Below are 17,467 nucleotides of genomic sequence, written 5' to 3'. Positions count from 1 at the left end.
ATATAAACAATATAAGATTAGGTTGACAACCTGTTCCCCTTGGAGGGTTACACTCATTTGCTCCTAACTGTTCAGTAGATAGGTAAAACACTTCCAAGTTGCAAGCTAAATGCAGGTTTTACCAGGTGTGGTTAATCACTGTAATTGCAACTGCACCAATATAAAGCGAACAGCAACCACACACCAGTTAAAGCACAAACCTGCAGCGCCCTCATGTTTTTCATCCCAACTTGCTGTAGATGAGTCGTGCTGCTTTTTGAGTTAGACATGGGGCTCAAGCTTGTTTTGAAGTGAGTAGTGAAATTTAATGCTGTCTGATTTAGTAGTTTATCTACAGAGACTTGTTTGTTTTTTCACAGGGTTTCCTGCATTTGTTTCCTGCTTTTCAGCAGTGGATCTTGTTTCCCTCAAACAATGAAAGGTAAGCTATTCTTTCAACTTCAGAATGCCTAGAAGCTTAAATTAACTTGGTTTTACAAGCTCACATTTAGTTGAAATCTTTTAATTCAGGGCAAACTAGTCCAGCTGTAACTTCCAGTGCTAGAAGTGCTGGCACTAACCCTGGACATGATGGCTCTACTGGCGGAGAGGCTGGTTCTGGCCCTGGATCTAGTGGTTCTACTGGAGAAGAGGCTGGTTCTGGCTCTGGACCTAATGGTTCTACTGGAGGAGAACTCGATTCTGGCCCTGAACACAATGGTTCTGCTGGAGGGGAAGTTAGCTGTTGCAGCTCTGCAGGAGGCTGGTCCTTTGGCTCTGGCAGCTCCAATGGAGGTGGAGTTGATCCTGGATCTGCTGGCTCCACTGCCGGAGGGGTTGGCCCTGGCAACTCTGCAGGAAGTTGGTCCATCAGCCCTGGGAGCTCCACTGGGGGAGGGGTTGGCCCTGGCAACTCTGCAGGAAGTTGGTCTTTTAGCCCTGGGAGCTCCACTGGGGTAGCAGTTGGCCCTGGCAGTTCTCCAGGGAGTTGGTCCTTTAACCCTGGGAGCACCAGTGGAGGAGGGATTAGCAGCTCTGCAGGACATTGGTCTTTTATTCCTGGGAGCTCCACTGGGGTAGCAGTTGGCCCAGGAGGCTGGTCCTTCGGCCTTGGGAGCTCGAGTGGAGGATGGGTTGGCCCTAGAAGCTCTCCAGGAGGCTGGTCCTTTGCTCCTGTTGGCCCCATTGGAGAGGTTCGCCCAACGTGGTCTAATGGTTATTCATTCCTTGGTGGTGTTCCTTATCAAAATTATCCTGTATTAAGTTCTTCTTTCCTTAACCACCCATGGAACTGGATGCCACCACGTCCCTTCCCTGACTTCAATGCCTGGTCTACTTATGAGGTGCCACTAGGTATGGTTGCGCTGCTCCCTCAGGTACCTTCATTGCCTTCGTCCCATCTTGTCCAGACTGGAACTGGCTACCAGCGAGGAAGAGAAGTACTTTCTCACTCCAAATATTCTAATAATATCTTGGGCCACCATCCTCTGAGTCCTGTACTGCCACAGTACCCAAGACGTGCGAGTGGATTTCAAGGGATAAGTCTAATGAGGTAACTACATGCAGTGACGCATTAATGACTGAAGGTCCTTTTTAATTGACTTATTTCTGCTTAATCTTGCAGGTGAAACTAAAGAGCATGTATCTGCTTTCAAGAAGCCTTTTGGATATGGAATAAAGACTTTAATAAAGCTGAGTGTTCTGTGCATTTGATTGTAATTCGATGTTTAAATTATTTGTTTCACTTCTATCAAGTAACTGATCCCAAAGGCTACAGCCTGAGCTGCTTGGTGTGCTCCAACAGTGCTTCTGGCTCTAGTTGCAAAGAAAAGGTATCCCATGGATTTTCTTGCTCCTTTATTATACAGTGTTGAAAGTAGGCATCAAATTCTGCTGGAAAGTGCTTGATCATCTGACTCTTGCATTGACTTGAAGTTGTAGGGTTTTCAACTTTCAATATTAAGCACTTTGGGGCAGCTGTGATTTGGTGGTATTAAAAATAGAACTGATCGTTAACCCAGGCTTTTACCGATCTGGTATGGGGAATCTCATTCATTTTTATACATTTGAACAAATGCAGTCTCTGATCTTGTGTACCCTTGGCAATTCCAGTCTTGAACTCTACAAATTATATTAACTCTTGGGTCAAACTTCAGCTGATGTGGAAAGTGTGTGTGTGTGTGTGTGTGTGTGTGTGTGTGTGTGATCTGAAAGATGCATTGAATCAGTTTGTTAAAAATGTCATTTGTCTGGTTTGATGCACTTAAGGTTAAAAATGAAACACGAGCACTATCCTAATTCTCACCTATTTGGGGCAATAAGGCCTTTGACCCTGGTTGGAAAGATTCTGGTTTTAAAATGTGGGCTGCCAGAGGTTTGTGCAAAGTTGCGGACCTATTTGACAAGGACACCTTAATGTGCTTTAATGACTTGACATGGAAATTTGGCATTCCAACCAAACATTTCTTCAAATTTCTACAGATCAGAAGCTTCATTTCAAAAATCCGTAACACTGCCCACTCTAAACTCATTAAAGGACACAGCAATAAACCATCAGCTGAAGAAGGGTATAACATCCCGTCTTTATAACAACCACAGGGACAGCTCTCAAACGTCCTCAGAAAAAAAAAAAGATTTAAATGGTGTCAAGACTTAAAGTGTAGAATAACCACAGCGGAATATCAAAAAGCCTACTTGAAAGCCCAAACACAATCTATAAACACCCAATTTAAACTAATCCAGTATAAATGGAAAATTAGGACATATATCACCCCAAGATTATTAAACAAATTTGACCCTAACGTTCCGGACATGTGTGTTAAATGTGGGGATAAAGGTACACTGATGCATTGCCTATATGAATGTCCAGAAATCCCAAAATTTTGGACAGAAGTTTTAGATGTATTAGTGCGTATTACAAGTGTTAAGCTGAATCCATGTCCTAAATCCTAGCGATTTTCCCCACTGAGCAAAGTTCACTAAAAACCACAATCATCTCCCTGTTGCAGGAAAAATATAGCATAGCATGGGAGATGGGTGGTCTCGTAGGGTGTCTTGCATTGAAATCTGCTGCAGTGACCCGGTTACTGCGTTCACCAGATATCAACACAATTTCGATCCGTTCCTCACGTGTTAACCTCTTCGACATGTCAATGGCTGTGAACAAAGAGAAACTTGTAAATAACTCATGAAAGAATAAAGTTACGTTGAAACCAAGCACATCATTGTTTTTCTTGTGACATTACCAATAAGTGTGATGTGTCACATGACCCTCTTCCTATTGCAAAAACAAAAGTTGTATCCAAGATGGCCAATTTCTAAATGGCCACCATGGTCACCGCCCACCTTGAGGAGTTTGCCCCCTCACATATACTAATGTGCCACAAACAGGACTTTAGTATCACCAACCATTCCCCTGTTATTACGCTGTATCCATATAAATGGCCCACCCTGTAGTATTACAAGTAGGAGCTCAGGCTTCTTCTTCTTTAAATTATTTATTGGTGGTTGGCAAACAGCAAAACGGTGCAATACTGCCACCAACTGGTTTGGAATGTGAACCAAAATGTTAACAAAATAAATAAATAAATTTTTACAAAAAAATTAAAAATTAAAAACCTCCCAAACAAATGAGTCTGCCATAAAAACCAAATATGGTCTGATAACTTTCCCTTCTCGAGTTCTTATGAAACAAATCAACCAAGCCCAGTTTCACTTTCATATCACCAAGCATATCAATTCTTCTCTCTGCATCATATTTCTGACAATGCATCAAAACATGTTCTGTTGTTTTTTCTTCTCTATTGCAGTCAAACTTTCCTGTGCGGGGTTCGGTATTGTTCAGATTCTAGGCTCAAAAGAATGCATCATTGACTGGGGAGTGATGGGCACCAGGTGAAGTGAATGAATTTAACGAGAGCTGCCAGCATGTTGAGCACCAATATAAGCCATGCATTTGCTGTCAGCTAGTTAACGGATACTGAGTTGATCTGTAAGCAGCTGGCAGTGTGTTGATACCAGCCTGCTGTAGCGGACCCTTAATCATGGTGCTTGTCTTTATGCTGAGGTTAGTTGTGCTGTTTGATGTCTCTTTTATAATTTAAGTTTTTATATATATATATATATATATATATATATATATATAACATGTTATATCTTTAACAGGGTTTCCTGGATTTGCTTCCTCCTTTTTGGCCGAGGTGCTTGCCTGCCTGTTTTAGTTAAAGGTAAGTCTTCCTGTCTAACCTCAAGAGTTAGTCTTGGAAATATAGCTGTAGCAGAACTGAACTTACCCCCCCCCCCCCCCCCCCCTTTTTTTTTTCTTTTTTTTTTTTTCTCAGGAAACTGTAATTTTATACTTGACTGAAAAGCTTGGTCTGCTAAACCAAGTAATAGAAGGGTTTTCTTTCAGTGCTACTCAGAGCAAAATTTGCAAGAGCTTCATTGCAACTTGACAAGCTCAGTTTCAGTAAAAACTTATTTCTGCTTTCAGGTCAGTCTGGTGGCACTGGAAGATTGGGCCACCTTGGCTGGGTACCTGGTACTGGAGGGGTTGGTGCTGTCAGATGGTTCCCTGGAACTGGATTGCGTGGGGATGGTAGCACTGGATCTGTAAGAGTTGATACTGGTGACTGGGTCTCTGGTGCTGGCAGAGCTGGTGCTTTAAGTGTTGGCACAACTGGGGTTGGTCGTGACACCTCAGTTACTACAGGGCTTGGTGTTGGCAGCTCTGGTACTAGTGGGGTTGACGTTGGCAGTTCTGTTACTGCAGGCGTCGGTGCTGGTAGCTCTGGAGGGGTTGGATCTGCTGGCGGCTCCGGCTCTGGAAGGGTTGGTATTGGTGGCTTTACTGGATCCTCATTTTTTGCTGGCTTTCCATGGGTAAATGCTCCTACAGGGGGAGCTCCTTCCTCCTTTGACCCACAGGACTGGATGCCCTCTCAGACCTATCCTGACTTTAATGCCTGGTATACCTCTCAAGTGCCACTTGGCATGTTTATGGCTCCACCTGCATTGCCTTCATCCTACATCATCCAGAACGGCAATGGTTACCAGCGAGGAAGAGAAGCCTTTTCTTACTCCAAATACACTGACGATGTCTACAGCCCCTTTCCTCTTAGCCTTGTGCTGCCACACGATCCAGAAAGTGTCCCAGTGGTTGATTCTCAAAGGATAAAGGTTTGAGGTAAGGCACAGTTACGAACCAACTTGCTTGAATTTGGAGAAACATGTGTAGTGACTTTTTGTTCTTGCAGGTCAACTTGATGAGCTGAGCCTGGGCCTCCATGCATCATGTGGTCATTAAATGCACTATAACAACAATCTGTTCTCCAGTCTTTTACTGGGCAACCAGTCATTAGGTCAGCTTTAGGTTTTTGTGGACAATGTCAGACACTTTGACGTTTACACATTCAGCATAGCCAGACTCTGCCTTAACTGGCTGAACCTGACACCATCACGGTCAGAGGTGATGGGTAACAACTTTCTTTAAACTGGCTGATATGCATGGACACAAAGGTTGTCTTGCAGGTCACGTGATTCTGTCACATTGGATGAATGATGATGAAAAGCATAATGAAGTGAAAGGCAACACTATAGCAACTACAACTCAAGACTTAAAATGGTGAGAATAACTCAAATGTACTGAAAATACTCAACCAAGACCCCAGATCCCAAAGTCAAACCATGGCCTGACAATTAAAGCTACAGTGTGTCAAAGTTTAACAGATGTCAGCAGCTTGCAGAATTCTACTGAATTACCTCCAGAAACTTATTTGCGTAAGCCTGGCTACAGTGGCTAGGATAACTTATTTTCATCTGTCAGAGACAACCTTAAATTTCAACTGTAGAAGGCAGTCAGTCCGCTGTTTACCTGAGCTTTCAGACGCAGCTGAACGATTTATCAGCGGGAAAGTGACTGTTAGGGCATTGGAGCCTAATGTTAGCGTATAACTGGCTGCTGTTATTTAGCTCTTGTCAGCTTTCCAGAGATGAGAGGGTCACGTGTCTGACCTGGGAGCGTGTTTTTGTGTTAGAGCTCTGACTTAAATGAAGACAACATTTTAATAAGGTGCCAGTGGCGTTCTCTTTCCTTGTGTTTGTGTGAAGGGGCTAAAATGTAGGGTATGACGGTGCAGAAGTGAATCTAAATGTACCTTCACGCAAACACCCGTGACTTCTTTCTCCTTTGGTTTGCACATTGCATCTCCGCTCTCTAGCACCACATACGTAAAACACCATTAGTTGCAAGGCAAATGTCCTTTCCCTCCACTGTATTCAGATATAGTGGCTTCCACAAACTGCCAACCCACTGATGTTTATTCTAGATTAATTATATGGGTCAGGTTAATGGAAGATGTAATTAGACACTTGTCTGTATATTTGAGTACAGTATCCTTTTTACTAAGAAATTACTGATTTTACATTATCTTTGTTATATCATGAAGGCAGAAGAAATGAATCAAATCTACTCTATTTTATTCTAAGAGAGCGAATGAAAGGAGGCATGAGCACAATCCTGGCCGCTTTCTCCTGGAGATGAAAGAGTGTGTGTCACAAAGAGCTCTTAAGTGTGGTTGTCTGTTTCTCTGTGCAACCTTTCACCTCTGCTGCTGCTGTGGCTGCTGCAACATTTCTACATGTGGAACACAAGCTTCAAACAGGGGAAGCTGGTGCAATACTGAGCACTTTTTCTGTTTATTTAACAATGTTATCAAAGAAGGCACTAAGCTGACCAATGAGGTGTCGTAGTCACATCTTCATTATGTTAAACATAAGCATAGTGATGTGTGTTTGAGTGCACAGAGCTCTGAATGTAATGTGACAGAAGCACCTTCATAACTGAAATGTTGAATCAGCATTATGTATATAATAAGGGCCTCAATACAGAACCTTGTGGCACACCATAGGTGAGGGAAGTGGAAGATGACTGTACTTAAAACCTCAGCTTGGATAACAGATTCTGGTTATACTTCTTAGATTAAAATATATTACAGATATAAAGTTATATGCAGACGACAGCGTTTCATCGTGTCATCCTGCTGATTTATGAGCACAACCTTGGATAAATTTGTGATTTGCTCAGTTGCCTTGATGCTGCTGCTATAAACACTCAAGAGGTTTCACATAGTCCTGAACCTGATGGAGACTCCATATTGATATTGGGAACAGTGGAGCAGTTTTCACTGACTGAGTGCAGACTAACAACTGTTTAGAGCAATCTGAAGGCAACACAAACATCTCAAAGATCTGTTGCATATTCAAATGGAGTTTGGATTTCTGGCACTTCATCGCCTGGAAGAAGTTTTACTTCTTCAATTATCCGATTCAGGGTGCTTGTTAATTGTACATATTACTATTAAGATATTTCTCTCTGATTTCTGCCAGTGCTGGACCCACCCACTATGCATCATATGCTTTATTTCCAGAAGTTTCTGATTGGAGCAAATTCCAACTTCACAGCCTGTACATGGCTGATTACTGCAGGGAATAAGTGAGATTTGTGGGCATGCACTGGGCTGAAAATCAAGTTGTTGATGCAGTAGTTGAGCATTACACAGGCTGCAATAATCATGATCATGTGACTGTGCAACATGGTTTCTCTGCTTGTGTTTATTACGTGTCTGCCTCACACATGTAACATTTCAGTCTGGGCTGACTGATGTTCATCGGGTAGAAAGAGCTGCAGTTTTATAAAAGAGTGAAACATTTCCATAATGGCACAAACAGATTTCTGTGTTTGCTGCTAATAACCTGAAAAGTTTGTGGTTAATATGATTTTTGATTTTCAGCTTTTCCTGTTGTACATGTTTCTGAGAGATGGAGCGCCACACTTTCAGCGCCATGCTGGACCCTGGTGTGCTGGGATTGGCTGCTCGGTGTCTGTCAGTAACTATTTAATAGCAGAGACATGTAAATACTTTGCATTACATTTTGAATCCACTACCTTAAAAGAGCTTCAATTTACAGACAGAAATGTCAAAAATGTTACAACTGTCCCCGGTCTCCCCTACTTCTAATTTATTTTCCCAAACCACGCGGAGCCGCAGTATAAGGACTAAGGAGCCGCGGCTCCGGACCCCTGATATATACCAACAACAGTGTACATCACTGTCACAGCATTGTCAGTTCAGCCTTTTCTATTATGTTTAACCCGAGTGACCGCCCGGTCAGCTGGTGGGTAACAGGCATCTCTAAAAATAAACAGAGCCAGTGAGAGTGAGTGGATTTAAGAAAGTCAGTGACTCAGGTGTGTCGCTTGGTTTGTCATCTGTTGTTGACTCTGGAGGAGACGTAGAAATTGTTTGTTTTAAATCTTAGTTGGGAAGGTTCCTGTTTCTAAAGTTTCTATTGTTTTAGTGCAGGTTTTTGATAATTCTGAGTGGATTTACACAGTACGGGTCAAAATGACCGCAACAAAATCAATGTCACTTTTTTGTTTTTCAACATAATACAAGGGTTCATTTCCAAAACTTGCTTATGAGCTTCAATTTGTAGCAGATCCACTATCACACAGCTGGAGCAGTCTCCAGTGGAGGTCAGTCCACTGCTGCCACCTGTGGCCAAGTACCACAGCCTACTGACACATCTGCACCTGCTGCTATGATCACAGTGAGTAGAGGCTGAGTGGCTGCACTTACCCCTGGTACATCTACTCACCAACATGTTGAAAGATGCAATCCCAGCAATGTGGATTGTCAACACTGAAAACAATCAGTAAGCAAAGACAACAGGGATCACTTTTTCTGTTTATTTAGCACCCACAACATTTGTAGTCGCCTTCTGCACAGGGGAAGTCCACACACACTGTGTGGTACCACTTTCCACAGAAGGTGCATTCAATCTGCAAGACTGAATGAGATCGTCAGAGTCATTGTCTGACTGTTTATTACTGATCACCTGCTGTACATTCACAGTAACTGCCATCTCCTTACACATGTTTATTAGATTAACCACACTTATACAGACTGTATAGAGATAGATATATAAAGGACACAGGCAGACTCTGCTTACAGGATGTGATGTGACAACACTAATGAAATATTGATGTGTCATATTTGTCCAAGGCGTGTTTCATTGTCATGGAAAAAGAATATCAAAATCATGATGACCAATTGGAGTGGTGATTTCTATGACTTTGTGTATATAATTTGGAATTTTGTACAAATGTAGGCCAATAAAAAAAAATACATGATATCATTTCAATCATTTCAAAGGCTTATTTGCACGACGCACAAACGGACACAATTGAAAGGTACAAACGTGTTGTGCAGATGTGTGTCAGGCTGATCTGGCTGTAGGCTGTGGCACTTGGCCAGAGGGGGCGCTGGTTGACTCGAGTCCATGTTAGTGCACAAAGCAAACTGCACGCTTTACTCTTGCTGTCCTGTGAACAACATCGGCGTGGTGTTAATTGTTTGCCGTTTTCGCGATCGCGTCGCGCGTGAGGATATCACCAGGTAAACTCGCGACATTTTTAAACATTTTGTTGTTCAACAGCATCACGACGGACGGAGTGTGTTTGAGACAACCTCACAAGTGTCACAGGTGACACATTTGGCGGTTTTTTTTGCTGGTTTGTCGGTAGCAGCTCCTGAAACGTTATATACTGAAACTGCCACACATCTGTTCCACCAACGCCAGTAGATCTAAACGCCAGTAGATCTGGAACACCGGCCACGAAAGGGTTTTGTTTACAGCGTCCGCGTGACGTCAGAGTCAGCTGTGCCTCGCGCAAGCGCTGTCCGCGTGCACGCGCGTGTGTGGATGATTCAGCAGCAGCGGCTCGAGCTCTGAGCATGTGCGGCACAAACAGACTGCACGCGGACAAAAGGCGTTCACGTTAGCGTCTCCTCTCCGTCAGGGCGCGCGGAGGTGATCGTCGGCAGCGCGAGACCCGCCGAGCCCGGGAGGAGCATCCACAGGCCCCACAGCTCAGCGCCGTTTACCGGGACTCTTACCGCCGCCCGGCCTCCAGCACACCGCCAGCGGTCGGATATTACCTCGGCACAGCCCGGCTCATAGCCCGGTGCATCCCGGCTCACAGCCCCATTGCAGCTCGGCTGTCTTCATCCAGCCGAGCTGCATATTTCCGCATTTCGGCGTCAGATGCTCCGAGTGGTTCGCAGGTGAGTGTGAGGAAACATCTGCTGAGAGGACGCACACACACACCCCACGTCCAGGCTGTGTGTGTGTGTGTGTGTGTGTGTGTGTGTGTTACGAAAAGGTTACGGGTTGTTTTTGATCATTTTGTCCTAAAGATAACGAGACTTGAGACAGTTTATTTTAATGAACTGATCGAACAATTAATCGATCAGTCGGTCTCTTTCCGGTGAAGCAATCACTCACACAGCTCAGAAAGTCTCACAGGACGGTGAAACTTTAGTTTGGTGTTGTTTCTAAGAGCCTGACGTCACACAGCAGTTATCATTACTGGTTAAACTAACCTGGTAAAAACATAACTGCTCGCTGTATTACTCAGATCAGCTGATTGATTAGTGTGCTGTTTATAAAACATCAGATGTTTTTACTGCAGCAAACCGTCTCTGTGAATCATTACTGACGACTTTATTGGACTAATTGATTATTCAGTTAATCAATGCTCAGCTGATTTCTTTTATTGATCAGTTGGGTAAACGCTTGCCTACAAAGAGCCAATCAGCAGCTGATGTGGGAGTCATAACAGCCAATCAGATTCAGGCACAGAACAGACCGCTGAGGTGAAGTCACCAAACTTGGGCTCGATTCCAGTTTATTGTAGGAATGAAATGTCAAGTTGAATTCATTTATAAATCACACATTTGTTTATTTACTTTAAGCTCAAGTTCTGCCTCCTAACGAGCTGCAAGCACTAAGTTAATAACATGGACAGGTTCAGCTTCCCCTTTCTGAGTAAGTTTCATTCAGTGGATCCAGACGTGTGTGATGGTTTATTGACTGCTCGGTGCTAAAGCACACAGACAGGAAACATGGAGTTTGATTTTCCCCGTCAGCATGAAGAGAAAGTACAGCAGGCCTCAGCAGTGAGTGTGATGGACGGCGGAGAGTCTAATGCATCATCCGGGCATTTAACCTGAGTCTTAAACTGGAGCACGAGCCCCGGAGTCTGCAGTCATGGAGGAAAGGCAGCGCGTGTACTGTGAAGTGAGCTGATGTGGGCTGGTCGGCAGAGTCAGGTGAAAGCAGCTGCAGAGGCGAGTCCCCTGCTGCTCTGGCGCTCTCGCTGCCAGCTTCAGCGGCTCTCTGAGGGAACCTGCTGACACCGAGACCGATGGCAGGAGTCCAGTCTGTCCGCCCATCTGTCTCTCTGTGTCCACCCGGCTGGACTTCATTCCTGCCTTTCTCCTCCTCGCCCTCTCCCTCTGAGACGAAGAGCCCGACGGATAACGGAGAGGGGATGAGTCACAGCACAGAAAACAGAAGCCCTGCTGGTGCTTTCATTAGTTTTGTGCCTCCTGTTCAGGTTTTTGTTCACATACCAATGAAACAGAAGCTAGTTTCATAGACGGGTCCCGGCCTTTTGTGTCTGTAGCCCGCTCTCACCCCCGAGGAAGACAAAGGAGCTGCAGAGGGAGGAGTTTGGATCCAGCTGATCAAACATTAATTGTTTCCAGACTGTTGGATGAATAATTGAAGTGGAAGGTGTAGTCCTACCTGCAGCCTGAGCAGGTTTAACTTTGCTGTTTCAAAGTCGTTTCCTCAGGCTAATGTTTTCCATCAGGCCTTCAGCACAGATGGCACAGTTAGTGTCCTCTGTGGGCTGGCAAATCAAGATAGTGGAGTCCCCGTGTTAGATGAAAACAAGTTTGTGTGTGCGTGTTGGAGGCCGAAACGCTCTGCTGGGGTTTGGATGGAGGTCACCTTGGTGTCAACCCAAAGATTAAAATCGTGCTTGCTGAGGCAGCATTTTGTAACGTGTTGTGTATCAATGAAAGAAAATGAGCATTTAACTCCAAGTAATTCCCCCCAAAGGTCAGCGTTACATCTGACCTCTGATTTGATCTCAGTCCTCATCATCCTGTGTCATCTTTGTAAATGAAATCTGAGCTTTTTGTTTCACTGGTGGAAACTTTCTTCTGCATGTCGGAGCTCAAATCGCAGCTCTGGTCGTGCGTTGGTGCCAAGCTAATGCTAACAGCGGATGGCGGTGTCTCTCTGTGCAATCCTCGTCCTCCGCTGTGAGCTTGTTGGAGCGATATCTGATGCCCTCTCCGTCTGTGCTGATGGAGGTCAGCAGCAGGAAATGTTTGGTGAATCTGTGGATCTCTAGCTGGGTGGTGTCTGCCTGCTGCTTCCTCACTGATCAGATCATGTGAGCCGAGCTCGGCGAGGACGAGCGTGGAGGAAACGGAACATGTAAACAAAGGCTGATGTAGTGATGGAAGTGTAGTTATTGATGCAGAAACAAATTACATCAGGACATGAGAAGGGTTCATGTAGAAAATTCATTCCTTTTAAAGTTTAAAGAAAATCAGTGAGACTGACTCCAAGAAGCCATAAATCTTTATTTATTGAATTCATTTTTTAACTGCTTAGAAGAAATGAACCCAAAAACAGAAGAAAATACAATCTCTGAAAAACGAGCAGTAAAAAGAATATATGTCTGGAAATAAAGTGGAAATTGACTTAAAAATATTATTAAAAAGCATGAAAAACGAATCTAAAATTAAATTAATGGGAAATAAAAATTACTTTTTAAATCAAACGTGGCCGAAAAATATGAAGTAAATATTTCCTAATAAATACTGAAACATTCTCTGATCAAACTTTATTGACACAGAGGCGATAAACGCAGATCGAGTCAGAGAACAGCAGAAACCAATCAAAACATAAATATTTATTTATTTTTAATACGACTAAAAATAAAACAAAACATAATAAAAACAAAAAAGAAAAATTCAAAGATTAAAAAATAAAGTTTTAAAAGAAATGTAATAAAATTAAATGACAAAATCAGATGATCACACGCTAAATAAAAGAAAACAGAATAAATGATAAAGTACAATAAAATATTATTCATTATATAATATGAATGTAATAATAAGTAAAATAGCATCAGTTTCCCTCCACAGATCCATGTCAGGCTCACAGAGGACCTGTTGAGTTAGTAACGAGTCGCTTTCTTCAGATAGATGAAACGTGTTGTTTCTCAGAGGGAGACTCTGACGGGCTCTTCCTGTTTGGGGGAGAAAATACTGAAATATTAACATTAGATTTTATATCTCTTTCAGTCTTTTGAAAGAGCTGAAGAGACGAGCACAGAAAGCTGTCGATGCTTTAAACAACGACCAGCACAAACACATTTGTTTATGAAAATGACGAGAATCTCCTCCTGGATCCTCGCTGCCGTCACCGCCCGCTGGAGACCAGTCAGACCTGAAATCCCACGACACCGTCATCAGTGTGACTTCAGACTGAAAACTGTGGGAAAAGTTTACACATCCTCCGTGTGTGTCTGTGTTGGACGAGGGTGTGTTTGTTGGTCTAACAGCCACCCGGGCGGGGCTCTCCTGCTGTGTGTTTGCCTGCGTGGAGGTGGTAGAACCTCAGGCAGTTAATAGTTGACACAAGGCAGGATGATCCAGGAACTCACGTTCACGCCACGTTCTGATCCTACCATCTGAATGTTGCCATGTTTCCACGTCTGGTGTTAAACGTGCTGAGCCTGTGAACCGCAGCCTCAGCTTCCTGTTCTCAGCTGAGTGGGTCCCACCCAGTGGGGTCTGCAGCTGCTGCAGCCCTGTTTCATGTGCTGTGTGTTCAGAGAAGCTCTTCTGCAACCTGCCTCCATTCATGTGCATATTAAAATGCTAATTATTTAAAATAGTTTTTGCTGTTTTGATCAGTTTTTCGTATTTTTGAATAAATGTAAATTTTGTGCATAATGTTAATTTGTTGTTAAACTGGTTTAGGTGAATGTAGGAAAATAAATACACAATAAATGACTAAACTCCTCATATAACTCCAATATTTTCCAACAGCTACATAGTTGGTAGCAGCATATGAATAGAAACAAAGCAATAAGCTGTCATCAAAAATGAGCTAAATATAATAATAATAATAATAATTCACAAAACAACAGCCAGCAAAGCTGCACGTCAGGCTTTTTGTCCATCACACAGATTTGAATGTTACAGCCTTTAAAATAATAAAGTAAATGAGGTCAGAGTTTTATTAAATTCGTATCTTTCCTGCGTGGAGCGCAGCAATGCGTGCGAGCCCGCCTCTTTCTTTACTGCCCGAGTATCTGGGCTAACAGCGTGGACATCAGGCCTGCAAGAAACCTGCTGCTGAGTCTGTGCGGATCGAATGATGACTCTCACGGCCTGCATCCGAGCGGCAGCCATGAATAATAAAACGGCTCGGCTAAATGTGGCTCTGTTGTTTTGATGGGGAGCCATCCTGACTGAGGAGGAGTCAGAAACCACACCGTGACCTGGACTGACGGAGAAACGATGACTCACTCTGACTTCAGGCTTCATTAGAGAGCCGCTTTCTTACGACAAATTGACAGTCTGGCTCATGTTTAAATGTCATGTCTGTTTAATTCACATGAGCTTGAGATGTGTAGGTCACTTAAACAGGGTTTTATATGTCTGGAAGATTAGTGCAGCTTTTTTGTGCTCAGTGATGGAGGCAGGGCGGAGGAGGAGGTAATGTTAGTCTGCCCTGAGCCAATAACATCTGTCCTCGGGTGATCTGCACGCACGGACGTGGAAATAAAGAGTCTGAGCTACAGCTCAGGAGCATTGTTATTGTTCTAACCGTGCAGACGTGATTATCAGGCTGCCATGTTTATCTGCGCTGCCTGCTTCTCAGCAGTCCTGTCCTCATTACCCATAAGGCTTTGCTGTTTGGGGTCAGTTTCATTTGGCACAGTTGGTAAATTTACAGCTGTCCACTGTAAATAAAGGACGGATGTTTTCTCTTGTTGTTCTTTTGGAGCCAGAAGTGACCATATTTGGACAAGAGGGCGGAGTCCCTGTTTTCTTGCTAATGCTAGTTAGCCTGGTTAGCAAGCTGCGTCTACAGACTGTGCAAGCGTAACGCAGACACAGTTACCTGCTAATTAGTGCTCAGCAACATCCAAATAATAAAACACTGGAGCTCGGACTTCTTGGACGCTCTGAGTTCACAGCAGCCATATTATTAATCAGCTAATTGCATTAGAAGGAAAGGCTAGCAGACCGCTAGCAGCTAAAGTCACTTGTGCCGCCATCTACCTGCATAATAAGTGAGATTTAATAAAGAACTAGCTTTAGAGCTAGCTACATTCATATCAGGCTGTAAATGTGTTTATTAGCGAGCCACAAGTGGACATTAGAAGAACTACAGTTTTTGTTGATGCACATGAAGTAGTTCATCACCAGCTGGTGGGACTCCTGAAAGCTCGAGGAGCTCAGATATGTCCTGCTGTTTTTTCCTCACCTGGACAGACGTGGGGAACCCCAGCAGCAGAGTTCAGATAAACCTGTGAGTGTTTCTGGTGTAACAACAGCAGCAAGCGTGTCCTCGTGAGTGCAGTTACATCACATCTGGCCTTTAAACCCTCCACAGCAGCACACAGTTCTCTTTATCTTTAAGAAGGCTCAGAGGCAGAGCGTTCACATGCAGTCTCTCCTGTTGTTATTTGAAGCAATTTAATAGGTCAAATATTACATAACAGACTCAGGCATTGAACGTAACGTGTGAATGAGGTGTTGTTTTTTAGCATCTTACAGAGAAGGTTTTATTGACACATTTGTTTATGCAGGCAGGCCAGTGAAGTGAAGCTTTGTTTCCCGTGTCATAAGCGGTATAACACGATGTAGCAGCAAAACATACCTGTAACTAACAGTTACATGCAAAACACAGGAAAACTTTAAATAATGTTCTGCACTGTACAGATTATTACCCTTTGCAAAATAAAATGAAAATTCAAATGTAAACCTTACTTTTTGTTTTTTGAAACTCAAGTTATGTGTAGTAAAAGTAGCATTTCTCTAATTATAGTCTTTAGATTCCATATGACGTGAAAAATAAGAGGACCTAAACTCGAACCCTGAGGAACTCCGCTGTTTTATATTTTGTCCACCGGCTGCTGGTGGTGATGTGATGTGTTCAGTTTTCCTTGTAATCAATGTAAAATAGAAAAATACCCTGCGATACCTTCTTTTGTTGTGCTTGTTGGTCAGGCTGAGAGTAACAATTGACTGATTATGGAAGATGATCCTGCTGCAGGAGCTGCAGATTCATTAAAATTCTCTCCTTTTAATGGATCGTCTTACTTTTTGTGACTTTTTGTACTTGCTGTCAAAGATTTGTGGTGTCACGTTTCGTGCACGCAGCGAGCTGCATCCACACCATCTGTTGTGTCGCGGGTCCATCTGTGAGCTCTGCTCCATCTGTGAGCTCTGCTCCAGCAGCTTTTGGCCTTTCTCACTCCGAGTGTGAATGAAATCTGACCCCGTGGAGCGGAAACGTTCACCTGAGAATCTGAGAGAGAGCGCCGTCTGTCAGGAGACGACGAGGTCGTCGTTCCTGTGAAATAAACCCAGACGGGCAGAGTCCGGACTCTCGGACGTCTGACTCAGAACTCATCTTTAAGAAGTTATTGGCCAATGTCTGAATTTGTATAAAACAGTGATGAGTTTTGGCCCTGCTTCATTATACATGAAGTATTCTTTGGTTTGTGGCATGCATGGGTGCTTTTTGGTGGGTTTGGGGATTTCGATAAACCATAAATGAATATATTCCTTTATAATCTCCAGATTATTTGATGATGCCAATACTGACTGTTTGCAGCGGACCCCCTGCTCAGGACAGCGGTCCACAGTGATAAGTAAAGTAGCTGCGTGCATCCTGGCTGAACTGATTTCAGATTAATCGTTGTAGGACCTGCGTCCACATATGTGGACGTCACATTTTGGGTTATTTAGACCAAAATACTCAATTTTGCTCTACAAGGGCCTGATACCCACTTACGAGGACATTATGCTGCTACTGTTCTATCAAAATTTTAAACGCATATCCTTGTATGTGGCTCCTTTTCTCTTAGAAACAAAAATCAGGTGGAAAAAAAAATCAAATTTGTTTTTATATTCATCGGGTCCCAATCAGCCTAAATATCAAAGAGAAATTAAAAATGCTGCTGTGGAAGAGTTCGGGTCTTAGGAGGTTAAAGATGGACGTGTTTGACCTTTCCTGGCTGTCTCGCCGCCAGCCCTCGATTCCTCTCAGCTGAGTGAGCGGAGAACTGGAGCATGAAGACATCGATAGCTCAGAGCATGGCTGCATGGACGTACAGTAGAGGAAGAGGAGGGGGAGTAAGAGCAGGGGGGAGTCAAAGGAGGAGGCGGCGGCTGGTGAAGGGAAACAAAAGATGCTGTTTCATCTAGATTTTCACTTCACAGTTATAATTTTTCTGTAACATCCAAAGTTTGTGCAGATATGGAATTAAAACCATCTCAGACACGAGACCTCGCAGTGTAGCTACGCCCTCAGCGTGCGT

At 43.5% G+C, this 17,467-nt stretch overlaps 2 protein-coding genes across 4 annotated transcripts in view; both read left to right on the top strand.

The window, feature by feature from the left end:
* Positions 1–4,022: 4,022 nt before the first annotated feature.
* Positions 4,023–5,252, top strand: LOC146627412 (uncharacterized). The gene is made up of 4 exons (XM_085361714.1): positions 4,023–4,045; positions 4,144–4,205; positions 4,472–5,157; positions 5,235–5,252. The coding sequence occupies exons 1-4, from the start codon at positions 4,023–4,025 to the stop codon at positions 5,250–5,252; spliced, it is 789 nt and encodes a 262-aa protein (XP_085217840.1).
* A 4,111-nt stretch (positions 5,253–9,363) lies between these two features.
* The window catches only part of LOC146627411 (serine-rich coiled-coil domain-containing protein 2-like), a 44,105-nt gene continuing 36,001 nt past the window's right edge, over positions 9,364–17,467 (top strand). For 2 of the 3 annotated variants that reach the window (XM_085361664.1, XM_085361666.1), the window contains exon 1: positions 9,729–10,106. The gene's annotated coding sequence lies outside the window, so the exon portion shown is untranslated. Of the gene's footprint in view, positions 9,438–9,728; positions 10,107–17,467 lie in introns of those variants that run through there. The other variant, XM_085361665.1, reaches the window with a different exon arrangement.

The sequence above is a fragment of the Diplotaxodon limnothrissa genome, linkage group LG8 (genome assembly GCF_057381915.1).
Source record: "Diplotaxodon limnothrissa isolate DT_005_m linkage group LG8, D_limnothrissa_male_GT1.1, whole genome shotgun sequence".
Taxonomy (NCBI): Eukaryota; Metazoa; Chordata; class Actinopteri; order Cichliformes; family Cichlidae; genus Diplotaxodon; species Diplotaxodon limnothrissa.
This window is presented reverse-complemented; position numbering and strand designations above follow the sequence as displayed.